A 21,440-nucleotide genomic window follows, 5' to 3' on the forward strand; every position below is an offset into this window, starting at 1 on the left:
GGACACAGTCTGAGTGAAGCATGCTGAGGTGGCACTCGTTGCGTTGATTAGGTTGTGATCGGCAGGTGCAATATTATTTGATGTGAATTGAGAGCAGCATGCAGGAAAGTGTGCCCCACCGTAAGGTTCCAAGACTGAGGTAAATACAGGCACTATAGTGGAAATGTGAGGTTCCTGCTGTCTTAGGGTTCAAGAAGACAATGAATAGTTATTGTTATCATCACATTATTTGGTAATTGGGTTAACTTTGAAAAGTCCCTTTGTTAGGGTTTGCTGTATAATACCCAGTATCTTGTATATAGCTGTGCCAGTGTGCTAGTCTTATAAACAACTTAGGGGTAACAGACAAGGTCATACAAAAAGAATACAGCATCCTAGTGCTGGTGCACCTGGTAAAGCACACATATTACCATGCCTAAGAACCTAGGTTCAAACCCCCAATCCCTATCTGCTGGGGGGAAGCTTCTTGAGAGGTGAAGCAGTGCTGCATGTGTCTCTCCTTCTCTTTCTCTCTCTCTCTCTCTTTTTTTTTCTACCAGAGCACTACTCAGCTCTGGCTTATGGTGGTGCGGGGGATTGAACCTGGAACTTGACAAAGCTCAGGCATGAGAGTCTGTTTGTATAACCATTATGCTATCTACCCCCGCCCTCTCTCTCTCTTTTAAATATTTATTTATTATTGGATAGAAATAGAGAGAAGGGAGTCCAGTGATAGTGTGATGCATTGAGTGCACGTGGCACAAAGCGCAAGGACCTGCGTAAGGATCCCAGTTCGAGCCTCTGGCTCCCCACCTGCAGGGAAGTCGCTTCACAGGTGGTGAATCAGGTCTGCCGGTGTCTCTCTATTTCTCCCCCTCTCTGTGTTCCCCTCCTCTCTCGATTTCTCTCTGTCCTATCCAACAACAACAGTTACAACAACAATAACAACTACAACAAGCACAACAACAAGGGCAACAAAATGGGAAAAATGGCCTCCAGGAGCACTGGATTCATAGTGCAGCCACTGAGCCCCAGCAATAACCCTGGAGCCAAAAAAAAAAAAAAAAAACTAGAGAGAAATTGAGAGGGGTGGGGAAGATAGAGAGGGAGAGAGACAGAGAGAAACCTGCAACACTGCTTCACCACTTGTGAAGCTTTCCCCCTTCAGGTGAGGACCAGGGGCTTGAACCTGTGTCCTTGTGCACTTAACCAGTTGTGCCACTACCAGGTCCCTTCTCTTTCCCTCTCAATCCTCTTTTCCCTTCTCAGTTTCTTCCTGTTTCTATCAAAAGAAGAAAGAGAGAGAGAGGGAAAGGAAAAAATGAAAGAAAAAAAAAAGGCCACCAGTTGTGCCATGGAGTGGTGGATTAACTGTGCAGATACCAAGGCACAGCAATAACCCTGGTGGCAAAATATAAAAGCTAAGATAAATAAATAAAACAAAAAATACAGAGATTATATATATATTACTTTTAAAAGATATAGGAAGTGATAGGAGTGAGAGAGAACACGCGAGTAGCACTCTCTCATATAAAGTGTTGAGGCTGGAATCTGGGGCCTTCTGCTTGGAAGTTTGAACTTCTGTCATTGTGCCTCTTCTCAGGTTGCCAGTTATTATATTTTTGTGCATCTTTAGGATGACTTTTTCAGGTGAAGAGAAAGAGAAGCATAATGAAAGAGGAGAAAAGGGGCCAGGTGGTGGTGCACGTGGTTGAATGCACATGTTACAATGTGCAAGGACTCAGGTTTAAGCCCCTGGTCCCCACCTGCATGGGGAAAGCTTCTTCCTCTCCATCTCCCCCTTCCTTCTCAACTTCTGGCTGTCTCTACTATCCAATAAACACATAAAAATAATTTAAAATTTTTAAAAAAGAAAGAGGAGAAAATAAGACAACACTGAAGCTTCAGTCAATATGGTGGGGGCCAGGCAGGAACGCGGGCTGCACACATAGCAAAGTAGCACGCTATCCAGGTGAATTATCTTGCCAACCCTCTGGTTACTTTTTTTTTTTAATTAATTAATTTATTTATTTATTTATTCCCCTTTTGTTGCCCTTGTTGTTTTTTATTGTTGTAGTTATTATCGATGTCGTTGTTGGATAGCACAGAGAGAAATGGAGAGAGGAGGGGAAGACAGAGAAGAGGAGAGAAAGACAGACACCTGCAGACCTGCTTCACCGCCTGTGAAGCGACTCCCCTGCAGGTGGGGAGCCGGGGGCTCGAACCTGGATCCTTTTGCCAGTCCTTGAGTTTGGCACCACCTGCGCTTAACCCGCTGCGCTACCGCCCGACTCCCTCTGGTTACTATTTTTACAAGGGAGATATTAGGGGATCAAGAGACAGCTCGCTTGGGAGAGAATACATTTTAAAGTAGGCAGGTCTGAGTCCCTAGCCACCACACAAGAACACCATGCAAAGAAGAAGCTTCATGTAGAAGTGCTGTAGAGTTTGTCTTCTTTATCTCTCACCAGCTATATGGAAAGAGAGAGAGTGTGTGAGAGAGTGTCTTCTGGAAGCAGTTGAATTGTATAGGCATGAAGCTTCCAGAGATGTCCTGGCAGCAAAAATAATAAGTAAGTAAATAAATAAATAAATATGAGTTAATAAAAATACTCAGAGCCAGCAAGATAGCTCGCTTGGGAAGGCTCCTGGTCTGCAATATTGTACAACCTGGGTTTGAGTCCATCCTCCACCAGGCTGAGAGAAATTTAATGCTGTGGTGTCTTTCTCTCTGTCTCTGCCTTACTATCTGAAAAAAGTCTACTTGGTATGCAGCTATTAAGAACAATGAACCTACCTTCTCTGACCCATCTTGGACAGAGATAGAAGGAATTATGTTAAGTGAACTAAGTCAGAAAGATAAAGATGAGTATAGGATGATCCCACTCATCAACAGAAGGTGAGAAAGAAGATCAGAAAGGGAAACTAAAAGCAGGATCTGACTAAATTGAGAGTAGGGCACCAAAGTAAAAACCCTGTGGTAAGGGGGAAGGTGGACATTCGGCTTCCTGGGGTGGTGGGGGGAGAGGGGGTGGGTGGGTGGAATGGGACAAAGTCTTTTGTTGGTGAGAATGGTGTACACTCCTATTAAGGTGTAGTCATATAAATCACTACTTAATTAATATGAGAGGGGGAAAATTGATTGTATGTCTTGAAATTTTTAAAACACAGACTGAGTCTTTTTAATACATAAGCTGAGTCTTTGATATGTGGACTATCTCAAAAGCCTAGACCAGGTAGATCAGAAACAACTGGTGGCACAGCTATATACAAGATACTGGGTATTATACAGCAAACCCTAACAAAGGGACTTTTCAAAGTTAACCCAATTACCAAATAATGTGATGATAACAATAACTATTCATTGTCTTCTTGAACCCTAAGACAGCAGGAACCTCACATTTCCACTATAGTGCCTGTATTTACCTCAGTCTTGGAACCTTACGGTGGGGCACACTTTCCTGCATGCTGCTCTCAATTCACATCAAATAATATTGCACCTGCCGATCACAACCTAATCAACGCAACGAGTGCCACCTCAGCATGCTTCACTCAGACTGTGTCCAGAGACTTCAGGTGTGGAATGACAACACTTCAGCTTCATTACTCGGGTGAGACCGTTCCTTTCACAGTATTCTCTAATTCCATTCCAGGTGGTTCACTTCCTAACAAAGTCCCAAAACCTAGATATAGACCAGGTCCCCTGAGATAGAGCATATCTTCACACATATCCATAATCTGGGGCAAAATATATACCTGAAAGCAAAAGTACACAGTAGTCTGCAGTGAGTATCCCCCAACACTTCATCTGCACTATTCCAACCTTTGGGTCCATGATTGTTCAACAATTTGTTTGGCTTTGTATGTTAACTCTCTTTTCAGCCACCAGGTCCCAGATGCCAGCATGATGCCGACCAGGCTTCCCTGGACTGAAGACCCCACCAATGTGTCCTGGAGCACCACTTCCCCAGAGACCCACCCTACTAGGGAAAGAGAGAGGCAGACTGGGAGTATGGACGGACCAGTCAATGCCCATGTTCAGCGGGGAAGCAAATACAGAAGCCAGACCTTCCACCTTCTGCAACCCACAATGACCTTGGGTCCATACTCCCAGAGGGATAGAGAATGGGAAAGCTATCAGGGGAGGGGATGGGATATAGAGATCTGGTGGTGGGAATTGTGTGGAGTTGTACCCCTCCTATCCTGTGGTTTTGTTAATGTCTACTTTCTTAAATAATAACAAAAAATAGAATTCAACAAAGACAACAAAAGAGAATTAATATTTTTTTAAAAAGAAAAAAAAAGTTTACTTGGAGCAGTAAAGCCCCAGTATTGGTAACAACAAAACAAAACAAAAACAATAAATCTGTTCAGGAGCTATTATTTGCAAGGCACTATGTACATCACTGTGGAGCTACCCATAAAGAAGTCAGCAGGGGGTACATATGATGTGTGCGTCTGGGGTGCAGCCACAGTATCACTCTGGTGCATGTGACGCCAGGGGGTTGAACTGGGGACCTCATGTTTGTAAATAAACCATCCCAGCCATTGTGCCATTTCTCGAGCCACCAATGCCTGTTCTTATCTTTCAGAGGCTGCTATCGTAATTCTGGGGGCGTGGGGCGGCGGCGCAGTGGGTTAAGCACATGTGGCGCAAAGCGCAGGAACCGGCGTAAGGATCCCGGTTCTAGCCCCAGGCTCCCCACCTGCAGGGGTCTTTCTCTCCCCCTCTCTGTCTTCCCCTCCTCTCTCCATTTCTCTCTGTCCTATCCAACAACGAACGACATCAACAATGGCAATAATAATGACCACAAGGAGGCTACAACAACTAGAGCAACAAAAAGGAGAAAAAATGGCCTCCAGAAGCGGTGGATTCATGGTGCAGGCACCGAGCAATAACCCTGGAGGGAAAAAAAAGTCACTCTGACCCTTTTCTTTTCCCCACTGGGATAACTAGGCTCAGAAGCAAGACATAGGGATTCTGGAGTGCAGGTCAGGGCATTCCCACCCTTTAAATCTCACAAGGGAGGATTTTCTTGGTGATTTTTTTCTTTCTTATTTTAAAGATTTATTTATTTTAAATTTTACCTATTTTTTTATTATCTTTATTTATTGGATAGAGACAGCCAGAAATAGAGAGGGTAGGGGAGATAGAGAGGGAGAGAGAAAAAGAAAGAGAGACACCTGCAGCCCTGCTTTACCACTTGCAAAGCTTTCCCTTTGCAGGTGGAGAAAGGGGACTGGAACTTGGGTTCTTGAGCACTGTAACATGTGCGCTCAACCAGGTGTGCCACCACCCAGTCCCTAAAGATTTATTTATGAGAAAGAGAGTAAGAAAGAGAGGAAGAGGGAGTAGTGCAGCGGGTTAAACGTAGGTGGCGCAAAGCACAAGGACCGGCATGAGGATCCCGTTTGAACCCCGGCTCCCCACCTGCAGGGGAGTCGCTTCACAGGCGGTGAAGCTGGTCTGCAGGTGTCTATCTTTCTCTCCTCCTCTTTGTCTTACTCTCCTCTCTCCATTTCTCTCTGTCCTATCCAACAACGACAACAACAATAATAACTACAACAATAAAACAACAAGGGCAGCAAAAGGGAATAAATAAATAAAATAAATATTAAAAAAAAAAAAAAGAAAGTTGCTAAAGATATATTTAAAAAAGAAAAAAAAAGAAAGAGAGGAAGAACCAGATATCACTCTGGTACATGTGCTGCCGGGGATTGAACTCAGGTTCTCATGTTTGAGGATCAAATGCTTTATCCACTGCACTACCTCCTGGACCACCTTGGTGATTTTTCCATGTAAATATATACATAGTCGGGTGGGGGTAGATAGCATAATGGTTATGCAAAGAGTCTCTCCTGCCTGAACTCCAAAGCCCCAGGTTCAATTCCCTGCACCACTATAAGCCAGAGCTGAACAGTGCTCTGGTAAAAAAAAAAAAAAAAAAAATGTATACAGTCTATTCTTTCTGCTGCTTTCCAGGAATTCCTGGAAGTATGCAAAAAATGTATGTGGATGTACACATATCACATATTCATTAAATCATAAATCACTTCCAGGAAGGAAAACCTGGTTCCTTTTTAATAATTTCCAAGTGAGCCAGGTGGTAAATCACCCAGAACACTCACACATTACCATGTACCTGGCTTCCAGTGGTGGAGCAGTGTTGCAGGTGTCTCTCCTGTCTCTGTCATTCTTTTTATGTCTCACCCACTATCAAAAAATATATGGAATAAAATATGAATGATTTCCATAGTTTTCCCCCATGGTGGTTTGATTACTTTCTCAAAAACAATATTCCAGATCTCACTTGCTAAAATATCCTGCATCCCCTGCCTCAACATCCTCAAGAACTAACCCATAGTGGTCCCGGAGGCGGCGCAGTGATAAAGCTTTGGACTCTCAAGCATGAGGTCCAGCACATGTACCAGAATGATTTCTGGTTCTTTCCCTCTCCTATCTTTCTCATAAATAAATAAAATCTTTTTTAAAAAAGAAAAAAATCTGATACTTACTGAAGATATCACTTAAAAAAAAAAAGAACTGGGAGTCGGGCGGTAGCGCAGCGGATTAAGCTCTTGTGGTGCAAAGCACAAGAACCGGTTATGATCCTGGTTTGAACCCCTGGCACTCACCTGCAGGGGAGTCGCTTCACAGGCGGTGAAGTAGGTCTGCAGGCGTCTCTCTGTCTCTCTTCCTCTCTATCTTTCCCTTCTCTCAATTCCTCTCTGTCTCCATCCAGTAATAATAAAAAAAAACTAACCCATAACAACAACAATAATAACTACAACAACAACAATAATCAACAAGGGGAACAAAAGGGGAAAAAATTAACTCCAAGCCCATCCAACAACAATGAAAAACAACAAAGGCAACAAAAGGGGGAAAAAAACAACTAACCCCACGCCTATCCAAATGAGTCTACAAAGTCCTCCTCTCCTGCTTCAACTTACTGTCACCTCAATAATACGCAACCCCTGCCCCTATCCCTCAACCAAGGAAGAGACATGATAGAAGTTTATTTTCAGAAAAATAAATAAAGGAAGTATGATATAAAAAGAACCAAGTGACTGGGAAGAGGCTGGTGATGTTTTCCCTCCAGCCCTATAACTTTCATGATTTTTACAAGTTTAACTCTGAATCCTTTCCACTTTGCTTCCCAGTTTCCACTTGTTTCTCTCTGGTTCCGTTCTCACTGCAGATGAAGATTCATTATCCAGATACTGGCTTGCAGGTTTCCTAGTCTATTCAAAGAGACTCTGCTTTTCTGTCCAAATGTCATCTCTTAGGCATTAGCTCTAGCCCATTTCCTCTCATTCAAGTGAAAACAATACCCGTCCCTATCTCCCTGCACCGTTTATCCTGTACTCTCTTTGTATTTGTCCCTTAGCTTCCAACAGGATCTTCCCCCACGCAACCGCCCTTGAAGAAGACTCCAGCCCTTCCCCATAAAATGACGTAGGGATAGCGCGGCCCACGGAATACGAGAGCCGGTCTGCAGCCCTGGCCCTTACCCGCCCAATCCCTACAACAGACTCCAGCCACTCCTAGGATCCCACTCCGGGGAACTACAACTCCCGGCAGGCCATGCGGCCCGCCCCGCCCGATCCGGCCTTCATTGGCATCTGGGGGCGGAGATTAGATGGGAGGTGGCCATGGGGCTGCAGCGGGTTTTGTCCCCTTGTCGGCTTCCGTAGAGGAAGTCGCGCGGACCAGTATCTGGGATTTTGGTGCTCCCCCCCTTCCCCTTCCTCGGGGTTCGGGGGTGACATTGCATCGCGCCCCTTACGGGGTCGCGTCGCCACCCCACGCGGACTCCCCCGCTGGTGAATTTCTTTCATTCGCCTCTCTTGGCCAGGCCTCCACCCCGCCCCCAGCTGTGCAGCCATGGGGGCCGCTGTGTTTTTTGGCTGCACTTTCGTTGCTTTCGGTCCAGCCTTTGCGCTTTTCTTGATCACTGTGGCTGGAGACCCGCTTCGCGTCATCATCCTGGTCGCGGGGTGAGTAGGGGCCAGGGACATGCGGAGGGCGCCCGAGAGAGAGATCAGAAGGGATTGGAGCAACTGGGGCTAGCCTGGGAGCCAGAGTTGGGGGAAACGGGTTGTGCTGATTAGAAAGGGTGGAGTCTGGGGTCAGAGCTATTCGCCCTTTCCCGCAGTTGGTTTCCGCCCTCCAGGGATCGCACAGATTCTTCCTGAACTCCTCCCGGCGACGCCAGAGGAGGCCCCAGACCAGGACTCGGGAGAGGGTTGTGCTGACCTCAGCCGGCCCTAAGAGAGGATCCAGGAATGGACACCTCGACCCACAGTGCTCACACACTCTGGCTCTCGTCAGACTCATTAATCACATTTCTACCCCTTCGGCGACTAGATCCCTATTCCCTCCCTGTCTTTCTAACTGTTGGGAAGTTTAACTTCCACTTTTCCTGCCGCAGCTTTGGTTGTTTCCCTCCTTTGATTTCTCTGGCTGCTCCTACCCTTTGCCTGTCTGATTGCCCTTGTCTTCCTTCAGGGCATTTTTCTGGCTCGTCTCCCTGCTCCTGGCCTCTGTGGTCTGGTTCATCTTAGTCCATGTGACCGACCGCTCAGATGCCCGGCTCCAGTATGGCCTTCTGATTTTTGGTGCTGCAGTCTCTGTCCTCCTCCAAGAGGCGTTCCGCTTTGCCTACTACAAGCTCCTTAAGTAAGAAGATGGGCTGCCTGAAGGGGAGAAGGGCAAAGGGTTCTATGAGAAGTGGGTGGTGGGATGGAAAAGGAGGTATTAAGGGAGGAAAGACATCAGAGGGAAATCTGTGCAGTCCTGCTCTCCCTCATATTTACCCCACTCCACTCCACCCCAGGAAGGCAGATGAGGGGTTAGCATCGCTGAGTGAGGACGGAAGATCACCCATCTCCATCCGACAGATGGCCTATGGTGAGCCAAGGGAGAGGGCCTGGAGGAGGGAGTTGGAGCCCCCATTTCCCAGGGAAATCTGTAAATATCCATCTGTTCTAAGTGACTTCTAGATTCCATTCATACCTGGCTTCCAAGGAGAAGTGGTTTGGAGGAGAGCCTAGGCATGAGGGAATTGGGGATGGGGAGGGGTCACTGGCAGTCCAGCTACAGTGATCTGTGACATTGATAAGACCCTCCCTCCCCCCAGTTTCTGGTCTTTCCTTCGGTATCATCAGTGGTGTCTTCTCTGTTATCAATATTTTGGCCGATGCTCTTGGGCCAGGTGTGGTTGGGATCCACGGAGACTCACCCTATTACTTCCTGACTTCAGGTAAGACCCACGTCCTGTCTCGCCTTTGTGTCCCATCTGACCCTGGGCTTGATAGGACTTACTGGCCCTCCCTTGGGAGGCTTCTTTGGCTCCACTTCTCAGGAAGCTGGGTGAAGCATCAGAAGGTGTCTCATCCCTATCTCCCTCCCTGTAGCTTTTCTGACCGCAGCCATCATCCTGCTTCACACCTTTTGGGGAGTCGTGTTCTTTGATGCCTGCGAGAGGAGGCGATACTGGGCTTTGGGCCTGGTGGTTGGGAGTCACCTACTGACATCAGGACTGGTGAGTTGGGACCTGTATTAGGAGAAAATAATTCACCAGAGACTGCAGTGGGGGGGAGATTTGAGTCTTGCTTTTTAACATTTTATTTATGGAGAAAGAGAGTGTGTGGCACACAGACACATGTTTGAGTGAGATACTGAGGCCAGAGCATCACTCTGGCATATTGCAGTGCTGGGGATCAAACTCAGGACCTCATCAAAGTTCAAAGCTCTACCACAGTATAGAGACAGTGAGAAACTGAAAGAGAAGGGAGAGAGAGAGAAGGGGAGAGAAACACACACACCTGTAGTACTGCTTCACCATTCGTGAAACTTCCTCCCTGCAGGCGGGGAGCAGGGCCCTGAACCTGGGTCCTTCCTTGCACATGGTAACATGTGCACTCAACCAGGTGTGCTACCACCTGGCTTCCCTTTTTAACATCTTAAGACATCTTAGGATGAAGTCTTTTATTTCAGCATCAGTTGTATAACATGCTTGGGGGAGGAGTCTGAATGGGTTAATCAAGCTGTAATGCAGGTGGCTTGAATTGGGCAGGAGTGGCAGAATTCCAGGGGACTGAAAACCAAAAGTTCCCCTCACAAGATGTTGGTGCTCTGAAGGGAAGCACAGGGGCTTTTGAGTGAGCTCTCTGGGGGAGGTTTGGATCAGAGGTGCAAAAGGGAGCGGAGAACCAGGCAGAGGGGTATTCTAACTTCTCTTCTACTCTTACCCCACTCCCAGACCTTCCTGAACCCCTGGTATGAGGCCAGCTTGTTGCCCATCTATGCAGTCACTGTTTCCATGGGGCTCTGGGCGTTCATCACAGCTGGAGGGTCCCTTCGAAGTATCCAGCGCAGCCTCTCGTGTAAGGACTGACTTTCTGGACCGCTCGCCTGCCAGATCCCTCCTGCTTGCCCACTGCCCATGACTGAGCCCAGCCCCAACCCAGACCCACTGCCCACCAGTCTGCCTCCTTCTCGTTGGTCTCTCCCACCACCTTCTGGGTCTTGCTTTGTCCACTCGTGACCTTTAGTCTCTAGGCTTTCCCAGGAACAGCCTGGGGCCAGCCAGTCAGTGACTGGTGGGTTTGAATCCGCTCTTATCCCCACCACCTGGGGACCCCCTTGTTGTCCAGGACTCCCCATGTGTCAGTGCTCTGCTCTCACCCTGCCCAAGACTCACCCCCCTTCCCCTCTGCAGGCCGACGGCAGGAGGACAGTCGGGTGATGGTGTATTCTGCCCTGCGCATCCCACCCGAGGACTGAGGGAACCTGGGGGGGACCCCGGGGCCTGGGGTGCCCTCCTGATCTCCTCACCCTGTATTTCTCCATCTCCAGTTGTGGACAGTGCAGGTGGCCAAGGAAAGGGACCTAGTTTAGCCATTGCCATGGAGATGAAAGTACTGGCAGCTCAGGGGTAGATGAGCTGTGAGTTTCCCAGCACTCTCTCCCCAGACTGGACAACTTGATCTTTTTCTCAGGCCCGAGGGGAACCATTTTTGGTGTGGTAAAGACCCCAAACTGCCTTTTTTTTTTTTTTTTTTTTTTGAGTGGGTGGAGGGAGGAGGTATGTTTGGACTCTTGGCCTGCTCCTTGGATTGTATTTTTTCTCTTTGAATGGCTTCCTCTTGGCTGGGCTCATATCTATCTTTCCCCTTCATCCCAGCCTTGGGGGAAAGAGGGAAGGAAGGAAGGAAGGAAGTGCATGTTTGGGAACTGGTATTACTGGAACTAATGTTTTCACCTCCTTGACCACCAGCCTCCCTCCTCTCCCCAAGGTGAAGTGGAGGGCACTGTGGGACCCACCCCAGAGCAGCAGTGCCCTGGAGGAGTCAAACCACCATACCATCGCAGGGCAGGAGGGCAGATTTTTTTTTTCTAGTTTTTAATTGGGATGGGGGTGGGAGGGGAGAGGTTTTATAAACTGTATCATTTTCTGCTGAGGATGGTGTGTCCCCATCCTTTTAATCAAGGTGATTGTGATTTTGACTAATAAAAAGGACTTTCTAATTGTGGGGGAACTTGACTCTGAAAGGTGGGGTAGACATGATACACTGCTAAGATTTCTGCCTGTTCCTGTCTCTTGGCCAGTCTTGCTGACCAGATTACCTCTGACCCCCCCACACATACTAGTTTCAAAACAAGGGCAGAAATCTGTCACAGGCTTCAATGAATTTTCTGGAAAATTCATTCCCCCCCCCCCCCACACACACACACCAGGATTAGTGAAGAAGGAGTCACTGACACATGCTTCTGCTCCTTTGCCCACTTCTGCCACCTGAAGGATTCAGGAACTTTTTCACTGTCAGGAGCCCCAAAGTTAAGGCCAGAGATGGGATCGGAAACTTTAATTTCCAAGTACACTAAACCAAAATCAATATATATCTCCCAATACTAACAACCCTTTCTCGTAGAGGGAGATCTTTCACTACATACAGGGATTGGCACATGAAAGAGCAGGAGTGGAGGGTTTGGGGTACCTCCCTAACTTCTACAACTAAACTCAGTTTACCCTCTGGTGAAAGCATCAGTGTGTCCTGATTTCCTTCTACAAGTTCTGGGAGGCTGGGAGCTGCTGTTTTTTCTTTGAGAGCCTGATATGTCTCTCCATAGGGGCTGTCCAGGGGAAGGAGAGTTGTATGTTGTCAGTTGTTTCTATCTAGTCCTTGCGCCCCATTTTAGAAGCACCCTGTGGCTGAGGGGACACCTAGGTCTCTGTGGTACGTGCTGAAGTGAAGACCACACTCTTCCGGTTTCCCATCCTCTTCTTCCTAGAAGAGGAGGCATAACTAGTGTAATGTGTGAGACAGCAGAGATGGAGATAGGAGCAAGCTTTCCAAAAGCAAAGAAAGGAGGGGAGCAAGGGTAAGTAAGACCTCACCGGATCTTTCTAGCAATCAGATAGATGGCCAGTAGAAGGCAGAGACAGCCAACCAGGATCCCCACACCTAGACTCAGCATTTCACCTGCAACAGATAACGATGGAGGGGGTCTGCCTGGTAGTAAGGGAGATGGTGGGTCTTTCCCTCCATCCCTAAAGTCAGCCCCCCCATCTTGAGTCTTACCCTCCATCCCTGAGGGCAACCCCCTCCCTTAGCAGCAGCAGCAGCAACAGCTAGCTTACCTGTGGTGTATAAGGACTCCTCTGTAAGAGAAGGAAACAGGTTAGAGTCGCTTCTCACTAGGAACAGTTCCCCAGAGCAACCATCTATCTTCTGGGGTTGGTTCTTGGTCCCCCATCTCCCTCTTAACCTTCCTTTCCTTCCCAGGAGCTCTCTAGTTCATCCCACTAAGTCCCTCAGTTTTCCCTCTCTGCGTCCTCTTCAGTCACCTTGGATGAAAGAAGCGAAGACTGTGCGCTGATTGAGCTGCTGGGGGACTCGGTAGTTCTGTGCCAAGAGCTCAGAGGATAACCCCTCTTCCGTGGAGAACAGTGTCTCTTGAAGCTTTTCCAGCTGAGGAGTAGAGTGTGTGTGGGGGGTGGGGGTGTCACTTGGGCGGGTTGGTAAGTGGTGATATCCCAGAGCCCTGCCACTTACCTGTGCCCTGGAGATCTGGGCCCGCTGGCTGAAGACTGTCCAGAGAACACTCTGGTAGCAGGGTGGTGTGGTCAGTGAGCCATTGTAGCGGAAGAATTGCCACAGCTGCAGAGGTAGCAGCCCTCTCATGTTGAAGGAAGGCACCAAGGTTTTCTGATCTGTAGGAGGACAGATTTGGATTCTTGTTCCCTCTAGCTTGCCAGGACCTGGTCTCAAGGATGACCCCCGCTCCAACTCACTGCCTCAACCCAGGCCCCTTAAGTTTCTCATGTCCTAAAATAGATGATGGCGATGGGGACAGTGGTGGTGTGTATGTGTGTTTTCCTGGGACTTCCTGTTTATAGGAGCCCCCTGCTCCTGGCTGACTTTTTCTAGTCCTTTTATTTCAGATAGGAGAGACTACACAGCACTGCTCCATTTTTTTCTTTTTGTATTATTTATTGGAGGGACAGTCAGAAATTGAGAGGGAAGAAGAGATAGGGAGAGAGACAGAGAGATACCTGCAGCCCTGCTTCACCACTTGCGAAACTTTCCCCCTGCAGGTGGGGACCGGGGGCTTGAACCTGGGTCCTTGTGCACTATAACATGTGTGCTCAACCAGGTGTACCACCCCCTGGCCCTCTAAGATAGACTTTCAAGGGCTGGGGAGACAGCATAAAGGTTATGCAAAAAGCCTTTCATGCCTGAGGCACCGGGTTCAATCTCCAGCACCACCAGAAGCCAGAGCTGAGTATGCTTTGGTATAAAATTAAATATAACTTTTAGGGCTCACCTTTGTGCCTGATTTCATGCAAGTGACTGAGAATGTGCTCATAAACTGGATTCTCAGTGTCACCTACCTGGAGAGAGAATGCAGAGTTTAGAATGAGTCTCTGAAGTAAGACAGTGTACAGAGGATAAATGGACAGACAGGATTGTGACTGTCTTGGGAGGGAAAACAATAGATACAGGCTGAGATAGAGGATGGGAGTAGGGAGGAGTGCAGAAAGAATGGGGAGAAAGGGGGGGGTGTCTCTGATCACTGACCTCAATTAGGATGCCCAGGACGGCCAGGCCCTGAGGGCTCTGAGCAGCCTCACTCAAGCTGTTATAGGAATCGCAATCATAATGCACGATGTGGAGCTTGATGGGAGGGGGAAGGAGGATGAGTCATACAATGTCTCCCCACTTCTCCCTCCCTAGACCGATGACCCTAACCATTATACATCCTAAATCTGTCCTACTAAGGTTGACTTGGTCTCCCCAAGTTTTGAGTGTTGAGTTCCTTTCTCCCCTGGTGTACCAACCAGCCTTGTCACTCTGTCCTACCCCGAGGTGCTCTGATCCCTGGTACCTCTGCTGCTGTGGCTTCACTGTTGATCTGGTGCTCAGAGCCCCCAGTGGATCCTTTCTGCCCCCAGTGCAGGTGGAGCTGAGCGGCTACATATTTTCGGGGGAGCCCCTCCAAATAGAGGGTAGGGGGCAGAGAGAGTTGTACTATAAGGACAAGAGAGCAAACCAGAGTTGGAAAAGGAATGTGGAGACCACCCTCCCTGTTTGGCACCCAGTTCTCCCCATAAGCCATGTTTTTTTCTAGTACCCTCCTTACCCCCCCACCTCCATGTCCCATGAAGATCAAGTTGATGCCATACTACAGATCTGTCCATTGGGCTTGATCAGAGGAGTGTGGACACCAACTTTATTTACTGGGTTGTCTGGAAAGTCATAATGTATTTTTAAAAATATTTTATTTATTCATTAATCAGAGGGATAGGAGGAGAGAGAAAAAACAAGCATCACTCTGGTACATGTGCTGCTGGGGATCGAACTCAGGACCTTATGCTTGAGAGTCCAACACTTTATCCACTGTGCCACTCCCAGACCATTCATAATGTATTTTTCTATGGAAAAATGTGTCATAACTTTTCTGACAACCCAATATTTTGGTCAGAAGCAGACCTTGAAGGGGGCGGGGGGAGATAGACACCTGTAGCACTGTTCCACCACCCATGAAGCTTCCTTCCTGCTGATGGTAGCCTGGGGCTTGAACCTGGGTCCCCAAACACTATCGTGTGTACTCTACTAATGCAGCACCTCCTGGCTTCCACCCAGATTTTATCTATGGGAGTCTCACACCCATTTTCACACCTCTAAGTCCATGGAGGAAGCTGCTTGAGAACTCAGAAGCAGGGAGAATGCTGTTTTCCTTGGACTCCTGAGCTTGGGACTGGTGCCTGAATGCCTTACCTGTGTGGCCGTTGTTGTGCAGCTCCAAAGGGGTGGCAACAGGCTGCTCATAGCCGACGAGCTTTAGGACAGCCAAGTCAGGGTCAAAAACCACGCTGTCTGTCCAGATATTGATGGGGGACTGGGCATTGCTCCCACACTCCGGGTAAGAGGCTTCCCAGTGGTCTTGACCATGTTGTCCTGGTGGGGGTTACCACAAAGAACTGTCCTGACCCCTCCCCCCAACTCCAGCTCCCCACTTCAACAGTCCCTCCTCCCCACCAAGTTATGTATAGATGTGGAGAAAACACATGCACCTCCCTCCACCCCAGGTGGAACTGGCTGCACAGGGTTGTGAGGCAGGGTCCCTGCTGGGCTAGAAGTGAGGCTGCCCTCACTATCCAGCTGTGCTGTTCTCCCAACTCCTGGCAAAGAGGCAATTGTGCCTGTCACTCAACTTCCAGGACAAGACAGCTGACTGAGAGGAAGAGAATGGATAGAAAGTCTGCCTAGGCAGAGGGTAGTAGATAGCATAATGGCTATGCAAAGAATCTCTCATGCGTGAGACTCCGGAAGTCCCAGGTTCAATCCCCTGCACCACCATAAGCCAGAGCTGAGCAGTGCTCTGGTTAAAAAAAAAAAAAGTATGCCTATAGGGGGTTGGGTGGTAGTGCACTGGATTAAACTCACATAACTGTGAAGCACAAGGACCTGTGCAAGGATCCCAGTTCAAGCCCCCGGCTCCCCACCTGGAGGGGAGTCACTTCACAGGCAGTGAAGCAGGTCTGCAGGTGTCTATCTCCCTCCCTGTCTTCCCCTCCCCTCTCCATTTCTCTCTGTCCTATCCAATGATGATGACATCAATAACTACAACAACAATAAAAAACAATAAGGGCAACAAAAGGGAAAATAAATAAAGTAAAGGAGGAGGGGGGAGAAGAAAAAGGGGCCAAGTGGTGGCACACCTGCTTGAACACACACATTGCAATGTGCAAGGATCCAGGTCCCCTTGGTCCCCACCTGCAGGAAGCTTCACAAGTACTGAAACAGTACTCCAGGTGTCTCTCTGTCTCTTTCCCTCTTTTTTTTTAAAGTTTATTTATTTTTTTTAAGTTTTTTTAATTTATTTTTTAAATATTTTATTTATTCCCTTTTGTTGCCCTTGTTTTTTTTTTTTTTTTTTTTTTTTTACTGTTGTAGTTATTATTGTTGTTGTCCTTGTTGGATAGGACAGAGAGAAATGGAGAGAGGAGGGGAAGACAGAGAGGAGGAGAGAAAGACAGACACCTGCAGACCTGCTTCACCGCCTGTGAAGCGACTCCCCTGCAGGTGGGGAGCCGGGGTTCGAACCAGGATCCTTATGCCGGTCCTTGTACTTCTTTCCCTCTTAATTTCCCCATTCCCTCTAAATTTCTCTCTCTCTATCCAAACTAACTAAATAAATATTTTTTAAAAAGAGAGAAAAGCTTAAGAAGAAGAAGAAAGAGGGGTGCTGGGTGGTGATGAACCTGGTTGAGTGTGCATGTTACATCGTGCAAGGACCTAGGTTCAAGCCCCCAGTCCCCACCTGCATGGGGAAAGCTTTGTGAGCTGTGAAGTAGGGCTGCGGGTGTCCTGTGTCTCCCTCTCTATCTTCCCCTCCCCTCTCAATTTCTGGCTGTGTCTATCCAATAAATAAATAAATAATAAAACTTAAAAAAAAGAAGAAAGACCTGGGACTAGATAAGATGTAGGACTACCAGGGTGGCCTGGGTGTTGGAGCAATGGATAAAGCCTTAGACTCTCAAGTTTGATGTCATTAACTTGATCCTTGCCACTGCATGTGCGATAGTGATGCTCTGGTTCACTTTTCTCCCTCTGCCTCCCCCCATTTTGAATTAAAAAAAAAAACTTAAAAGGGAGAAAGAAAGAAATGAGAAAAGAAAGAAAAAAGGAAAGAAAGGAAACAGACTAGCATGGCATACTTCTGGTGAAGGACATATATTATCATGCGCAAGAACCCAGGTTCTAGCCCCTTCCCCGCCTGCAGGGGGAAGCTTCACAAATGGTGAAGTAGAGCTGCAGGTGTTTCTCTATCTCTCCCTTCCGCATAAATTTCTCTCTATCCTATCAAATTAAAAAAACAGTTAATATTAACGAAAATGAGAGGGGCAGGGGTAGATAGCATAATAGTTATGCAAAGAGACTCTCATGCCTGAGGTTCTAAAATCCAGGTTCAGTCCCCCACACCACCATAAGCCAAAGCTGAGCAGTGCTCTGGTAAAATAAAATAAAATAAAGAAAATGAGCAATAAAATGTCCTTAGAGATATAGAGGATTCTGGGGGCGATGTGGGGTGGGGCTTATTAAGTGGTGATGGGATTCAGAGCTCCTGAGTTTTCACACTGGGCCTTGCAGGGTACTGCAATTTTTTATTAACCACAGATTCAATGAAAGAGAGTTCCACTTTCCCTAGGGTCACAGGAGCTCTTGCTAACCGCTTCCTCACCCCTGACCTTTAGCTCTGTCATGGTCCCAGAAACAGGTGGTGCAGGGGAGGGCTGGAATGGATTAGGAAAGAGAGACCTGTCCCCTTGGTTTTCACTCAGCCCCCTCACTGGCAGCGGGACTGGGGGGTGGGTATTCAGTTGACTTTTTGCTGAGTCAGGAGTTGTGGGGTCTGTTGATCAGATGGTGGGGTGGGGCGTGGGGGTAGACAGTGCAGGTGCAGGTCAGGCTGAGAAGCTGCAGAAAGCCTCCAGCCCGCAGGCCATAAATCAGGTGGAGCGTGAAAGGGGTGTCGCCAAGCCTGGGGTCTGCTCTCACCCTCGTAGGTCCAGTGATGACCTGCAAGCAAAGTGACCCGAGTTACAGCCAGCAGCCCGGCCTCCCGGCTCCCTCCCGAGGCCACTCGGCTCGCTCCACCTCCCTCCCCTCCACTTCCCAAAGGAAGCCCTGAAACCGGACACCTCGGTGGAAAGGTCAGGGTGGGGGGTGGTTTTAAATCGCCAGCCGGCCTTGCTGGTGTTAGCGGAGGGAAAGAGGAGGGCCAATGTGAGGAGAGAAATGCCGGAGAGACTAAATTTAACCTGGGTCCGAGCATGCAGCCCGCCCAGTCCTCAGCGTGCCCCAGGTCTCGCCAGGCCACCCCCACACCTCAGGGTGCTGTCGGGGCTGCGGGGGCTGTAGTGGGGGTGCGAGGAGGAGGAGGGCTCCGCGTGAGGGCGGCGCGGCTCCTGAGGGGAGCGGGGCCATTGTTGCTTTGCTTGGAAGCGCTGCGGGGCTTCAAGGGCACCCGAGCGGTGAATGGACACTGGAGGCCACGGGTCCCCGCGGCGCCAAAGGCCTCCCCCGCCGCGGGGCGCCTGTGCGCTCAGGCTCCCCGGTTGGCGCGAGGCGCTGAGGGTCTACGCACTGCACGTGGAGGCTGGTGGGTGGGCACTGCAGCCGGGCGGCGGGGCCAGCATGAAAAGTGCAGCATTGTGTATGGTGCGGAGGGCTGCCAGCTGGGTCACATGCCCGGCCCTCGGCAGCGCGTCTCCGCTCGCGGGCCAGGGGACTGCCGGTTCGGCTTGCACCCAAGGCCAGACTGAAGGGGAAAAGGGGCAGCTTGCAGGCTTTCCTCTGCATTGACCACTGCTGGGAACTTTGGAGCAGAGTCTTCAGTACCTCTCTCTTGCTGTCTCTCGCATTCATTCAATCCCTCTGACTTCCTTGATGCTTTGGACCTTATCCTTGGTGGCGTCCAAAGCCCATCCTTTGATGCAGAAAGTTCGGAGGAGGCCATGGAGGTAACAGCCTCGCCCTTCCCGCCCACCAAGCCCTTCCCATGCAGAACTCACAGCCCAGCTTCTCTTGCTCAGCTGCTTTCTTTTGTTTCTAGATGCAGTTAGTAACTCTCTATTTGCCCCCACCCCTTCCCACCCCCATTATGGTCTCTTCTTCCAAGCAACTTTTAACTGCACACCCGCTACATGCTGAGTGCTCTACCAGGCACTGGAATCCCAGAAATGAAGGGAGAGGGTGTCCTGGGAGCACCTCAGCTCTGCTCTCCTGCATTTCCTGGGAGACCTTTGGGAAGTAGAAAGGGGAGTAGTAAGTGCTGAAGGTTACTGCCTCGGCTTTCAGGGAAAAGTTTGTGCCAATCAAGAGGAACCCCAACCATTAGGTACACAAAGTGGACCAAGGCCTGAGTTAGGCAGGAGATGCAGATAGACCCCCCACCCCCATTCCCAGACAGACCTCAGGTTTCTGAGGTGCCCTAATTGGCAGAGTTGGTCACTAAAGAAGGCCAAGAGGGCTGCCTGGCACTGGGGCAGTAGGGGAAAGAGCTCCAGAGGAGAAAGTATGTAGCCTGCAGAGAGATTCTGAGGTGCACACACAGTGCTGATCCTGTCCCTCCATCTCCACCACCCACCATCGAGAATGGAAAGTTAAGGGACAAGAAGGAAGGTGGTCTACCCCCCCCCCCCATTATTCTAGCCCCTCAGGCTTCCTTTTAGTCTCCTCCCTCCCCCATGAGGCAGACATGGCCACAAGGGCACATGGACATCTGCACAGACACCCAGATGCACCTACCCGCGTCTGCAGCCAGGATCCAGATCCCTTGTAGCAGCAGGGTGAAGGAGAACATGGTATCCCAGGAGGGAGCACCAAGTGCTGGAAGTTTGGGCCTGGAGGACCGCTAGTGAAGGTGTGGAGTAAGAGGGAGGTGTGTGTGTGTGTGTGTGTGTGTGTATGTATGTGTGTGTGTGTGTGTGTGTGTGTCTGGGGGCCTCCAAGGGGGTTGGCTTTTAGGAGGGTGCCCTGAATTTCTGGCTCCCCTGCCCCCAGACAAATCTGCTGCTTCTGCCTCTGCCCTCTTTTATCTCCTGCAGTCTTCACTTGTTGGCCAGTGACTTCCCAATCGCCTTTTGCTTTTAAGGTGGCTCTGGCGGGCTTCCGTGGGGAGGGGGGGCGCTTGGCTGGCTGGTTGGTCCACAGCTCCTTAAATAGCTGATTAGGCATGCAGTGTGGCCCCCTCCTAGCCAGAGCACTGGGCTACACAAGAGCCCTGGCCTAGCTCAGGAGCCTAGCTATGGGGCGAACTCTGGTCCCTGTCCCTGTACGGTGCAGAGCAGGATAGCCTGAGGTTTCAGTGTAGTCTTCTCGGGGGGACACCACCATTACTCATCTGTTTTCTTGGAGGAGAGACTCCCCTGGGCAGAGTGGGCAAACTGTTCCCATGCCCCAGCAAAAATTGAGCTGCCTCAGACTGGGGTTTGGGCTGGGTACAGAGTCCAGAGTTGGGGGACAGGTAGCTTATAGAAGCTGAAAACTCAGGATGCAAGTGGGTGGGGGTAGGAATCTCTGGACTGCATCCTGGTTGGTGGAAAATCGAGAACTGAGGCAGAGAGAAGTTGTTTGGGGCGACTGCTGCTCTCCCCTGCGTGTCACCCCCTTCCCACAGTGAGGCCTGGTCCACGTGCCTGAGTGGCCCGGCAGGGGGTGGTGGTTTTGTTTGTTGGATAAAGCCCATTTGTGTGCCCAGTGGGGGAGGGGCCGCACCATGGGGAGACAGCACTGGGCCTCCAGTCCTAGGCGCCTCCCTCCCCAGGGAGCCCAGATCTAGGGCGGCTTTTGTCACTGAAGAGGACACTGACCCCTGGCCCGGAGGCCAAGCTGAGAAGCGAGTTGGGAAACCGTAGAAACCATCCTGATCACCATCCAAACAAGGTAGCCTGAGGAGACAAGGGAAGGAGAGAGGGCTAGGGAGAGAGGCCATGTTATTTCACTGGAAGAGGACTATGGGTCTTCCCTCCTGCGGGACAAAGGACAGAGCCTGGACAACAGGGCCTGGGCGGAAACCGCCTCCGGGGATCTGAGCTAGGGAGCGCCTGGAGCCACTGGCTGTGCTCCGGAATGTAGCCTGGTGTTTGCTTCCCCACAGGACTCGAAATCCTGATTGGAATGCACTCCTAAATCCCCACTGGAGAATGTAGAGCCTGAAGGGCCTGCTGCCTGCCTCCCAACCCCCTTTCTATTTCCTGCATATACTTCACCCAAGTTGCCAGGGTGATGCACCCTTTTGAGCTTCCTCTGATCTCCTGGATCTAAGTAGCAATAACTAGTTTAAACAGAAGGTAAGGGAGCAGGAGAAGAGACAAGGGAACAGAATTGTAATAAAAATCCTGTAATATAGCTTGTAAGTAACCAAAGAATGAGACCTGAGG

The 21,440-nt window shown here is 49.5% G+C and overlaps 2 protein-coding genes across 5 annotated transcripts; one reads left to right on the forward strand and one right to left on the reverse strand.

Moving 5' to 3' along the window:
* Positions 1 to 7,633: 7,633 nt before the first annotated feature.
* APH1A (aph-1 homolog A, gamma-secretase subunit) lies at positions 7,634 to 11,515 on the forward strand. Of its 3 annotated transcripts, XM_007531562.2 has the most exons (7): positions 7,638 to 7,980; positions 8,492 to 8,662; positions 8,820 to 8,893; positions 9,123 to 9,245; positions 9,400 to 9,527; positions 10,248 to 10,371; positions 10,707 to 11,515. In XM_007531562.2, exons 1-7 carry the CDS (start codon positions 7,868 to 7,870, stop codon positions 10,769 to 10,771), a joined length of 798 nt encoding a protein of 265 aa, XP_007531624.1. In that variant the 5' UTR covers positions 7,638 to 7,867; the 3' UTR covers positions 10,772 to 11,515. The 3 variants fall into 3 exon arrangements, with proteins under 3 accessions (XP_060057743.1, XP_060057744.1, XP_007531624.1); XM_060201760.1 differs by lacking the exon at positions 9,123 to 9,245 and having other exon boundaries at positions 7,634 to 7,980; XM_060201761.1 differs by lacking the exon at positions 8,492 to 8,662 and having other exon boundaries at positions 7,635 to 7,980.
* Positions 11,516 to 11,838: 323 nt separating this feature from the next.
* CA14 (carbonic anhydrase 14) lies at positions 11,839 to 20,646 on the reverse strand. Of its 2 annotated transcripts, XM_007531588.3 has the most exons (11): positions 19,807 to 20,642; positions 18,055 to 18,075; positions 15,271 to 15,450; positions 14,378 to 14,520; positions 14,071 to 14,166; positions 13,817 to 13,883; positions 13,045 to 13,202; positions 12,837 to 12,960; positions 12,630 to 12,650; positions 12,387 to 12,471; positions 11,839 to 12,276 (listed from the first exon to the last, which is right to left on the reverse strand). In XM_007531588.3, exons 1-11 carry the CDS (start codon positions 19,859 to 19,861, stop codon positions 12,213 to 12,215), a joined length of 1,014 nt encoding a protein of 337 aa, XP_007531650.1. In that variant the 5' UTR covers positions 19,862 to 20,642; the 3' UTR covers positions 11,839 to 12,212. The 2 variants fall into 2 exon arrangements, with proteins under 2 accessions (XP_007531650.1, XP_016047388.1); XM_016191902.2 differs by lacking the exon at positions 15,271 to 15,450 and having other exon boundaries at positions 19,807 to 20,646.
* Between the last annotated feature and the right edge of the window lie 794 nt (positions 20,647 to 21,440).

This window comes from Erinaceus europaeus, chromosome 11 (genome assembly GCF_950295315.1).
Source record: "Erinaceus europaeus chromosome 11, mEriEur2.1, whole genome shotgun sequence".
NCBI lineage: Eukaryota > Metazoa > Chordata > Mammalia > Eulipotyphla > Erinaceidae > Erinaceus > Erinaceus europaeus.

Bases quoted from the DNA above. Each gene is read 5' to 3' on its own strand.
- APH1A (XM_007531562.2), top strand. From the start codon at position 7,868: ATGGGGGCCGCTGTGTTTTTTGGCTGCACTTTCGTTGCTTTCGGTCCA. The intron at 8,663-8,819 runs GTAAGAAGATGG...ACTCCACCCCAG, and splicing joins GCCTACTACAAGCTCCTTAA to GAAGGCAGATGAGGGGTTAG. The intron at 10,372-10,706 runs GTAAGGACTGAC...TCCCCTCTGCAG, and splicing joins TATCCAGCGCAGCCTCTCGT to GCCGACGGCAGGAGGACAGT.
- CA14 (XM_007531588.3), bottom strand. From the start codon at position 19,861: ATGTTCTCCTTCACCCTGCTGCTACAAGGGATCTGGATCCTGGCTGCA. The intron at 14,521-15,270 runs GTAAGGCATTCA...TTGTCCTTATAG, and splicing joins GCACAACAACGGCCACACAG to TACAACTCTCTCTGCCCCCT. The intron at 12,472-12,629 runs GTAAGCTAGCTG...TATCTGTTGCAG, and splicing joins GGAGTCCTTATACACCACAG to GTGAAATGCTGAGTCTAGGT.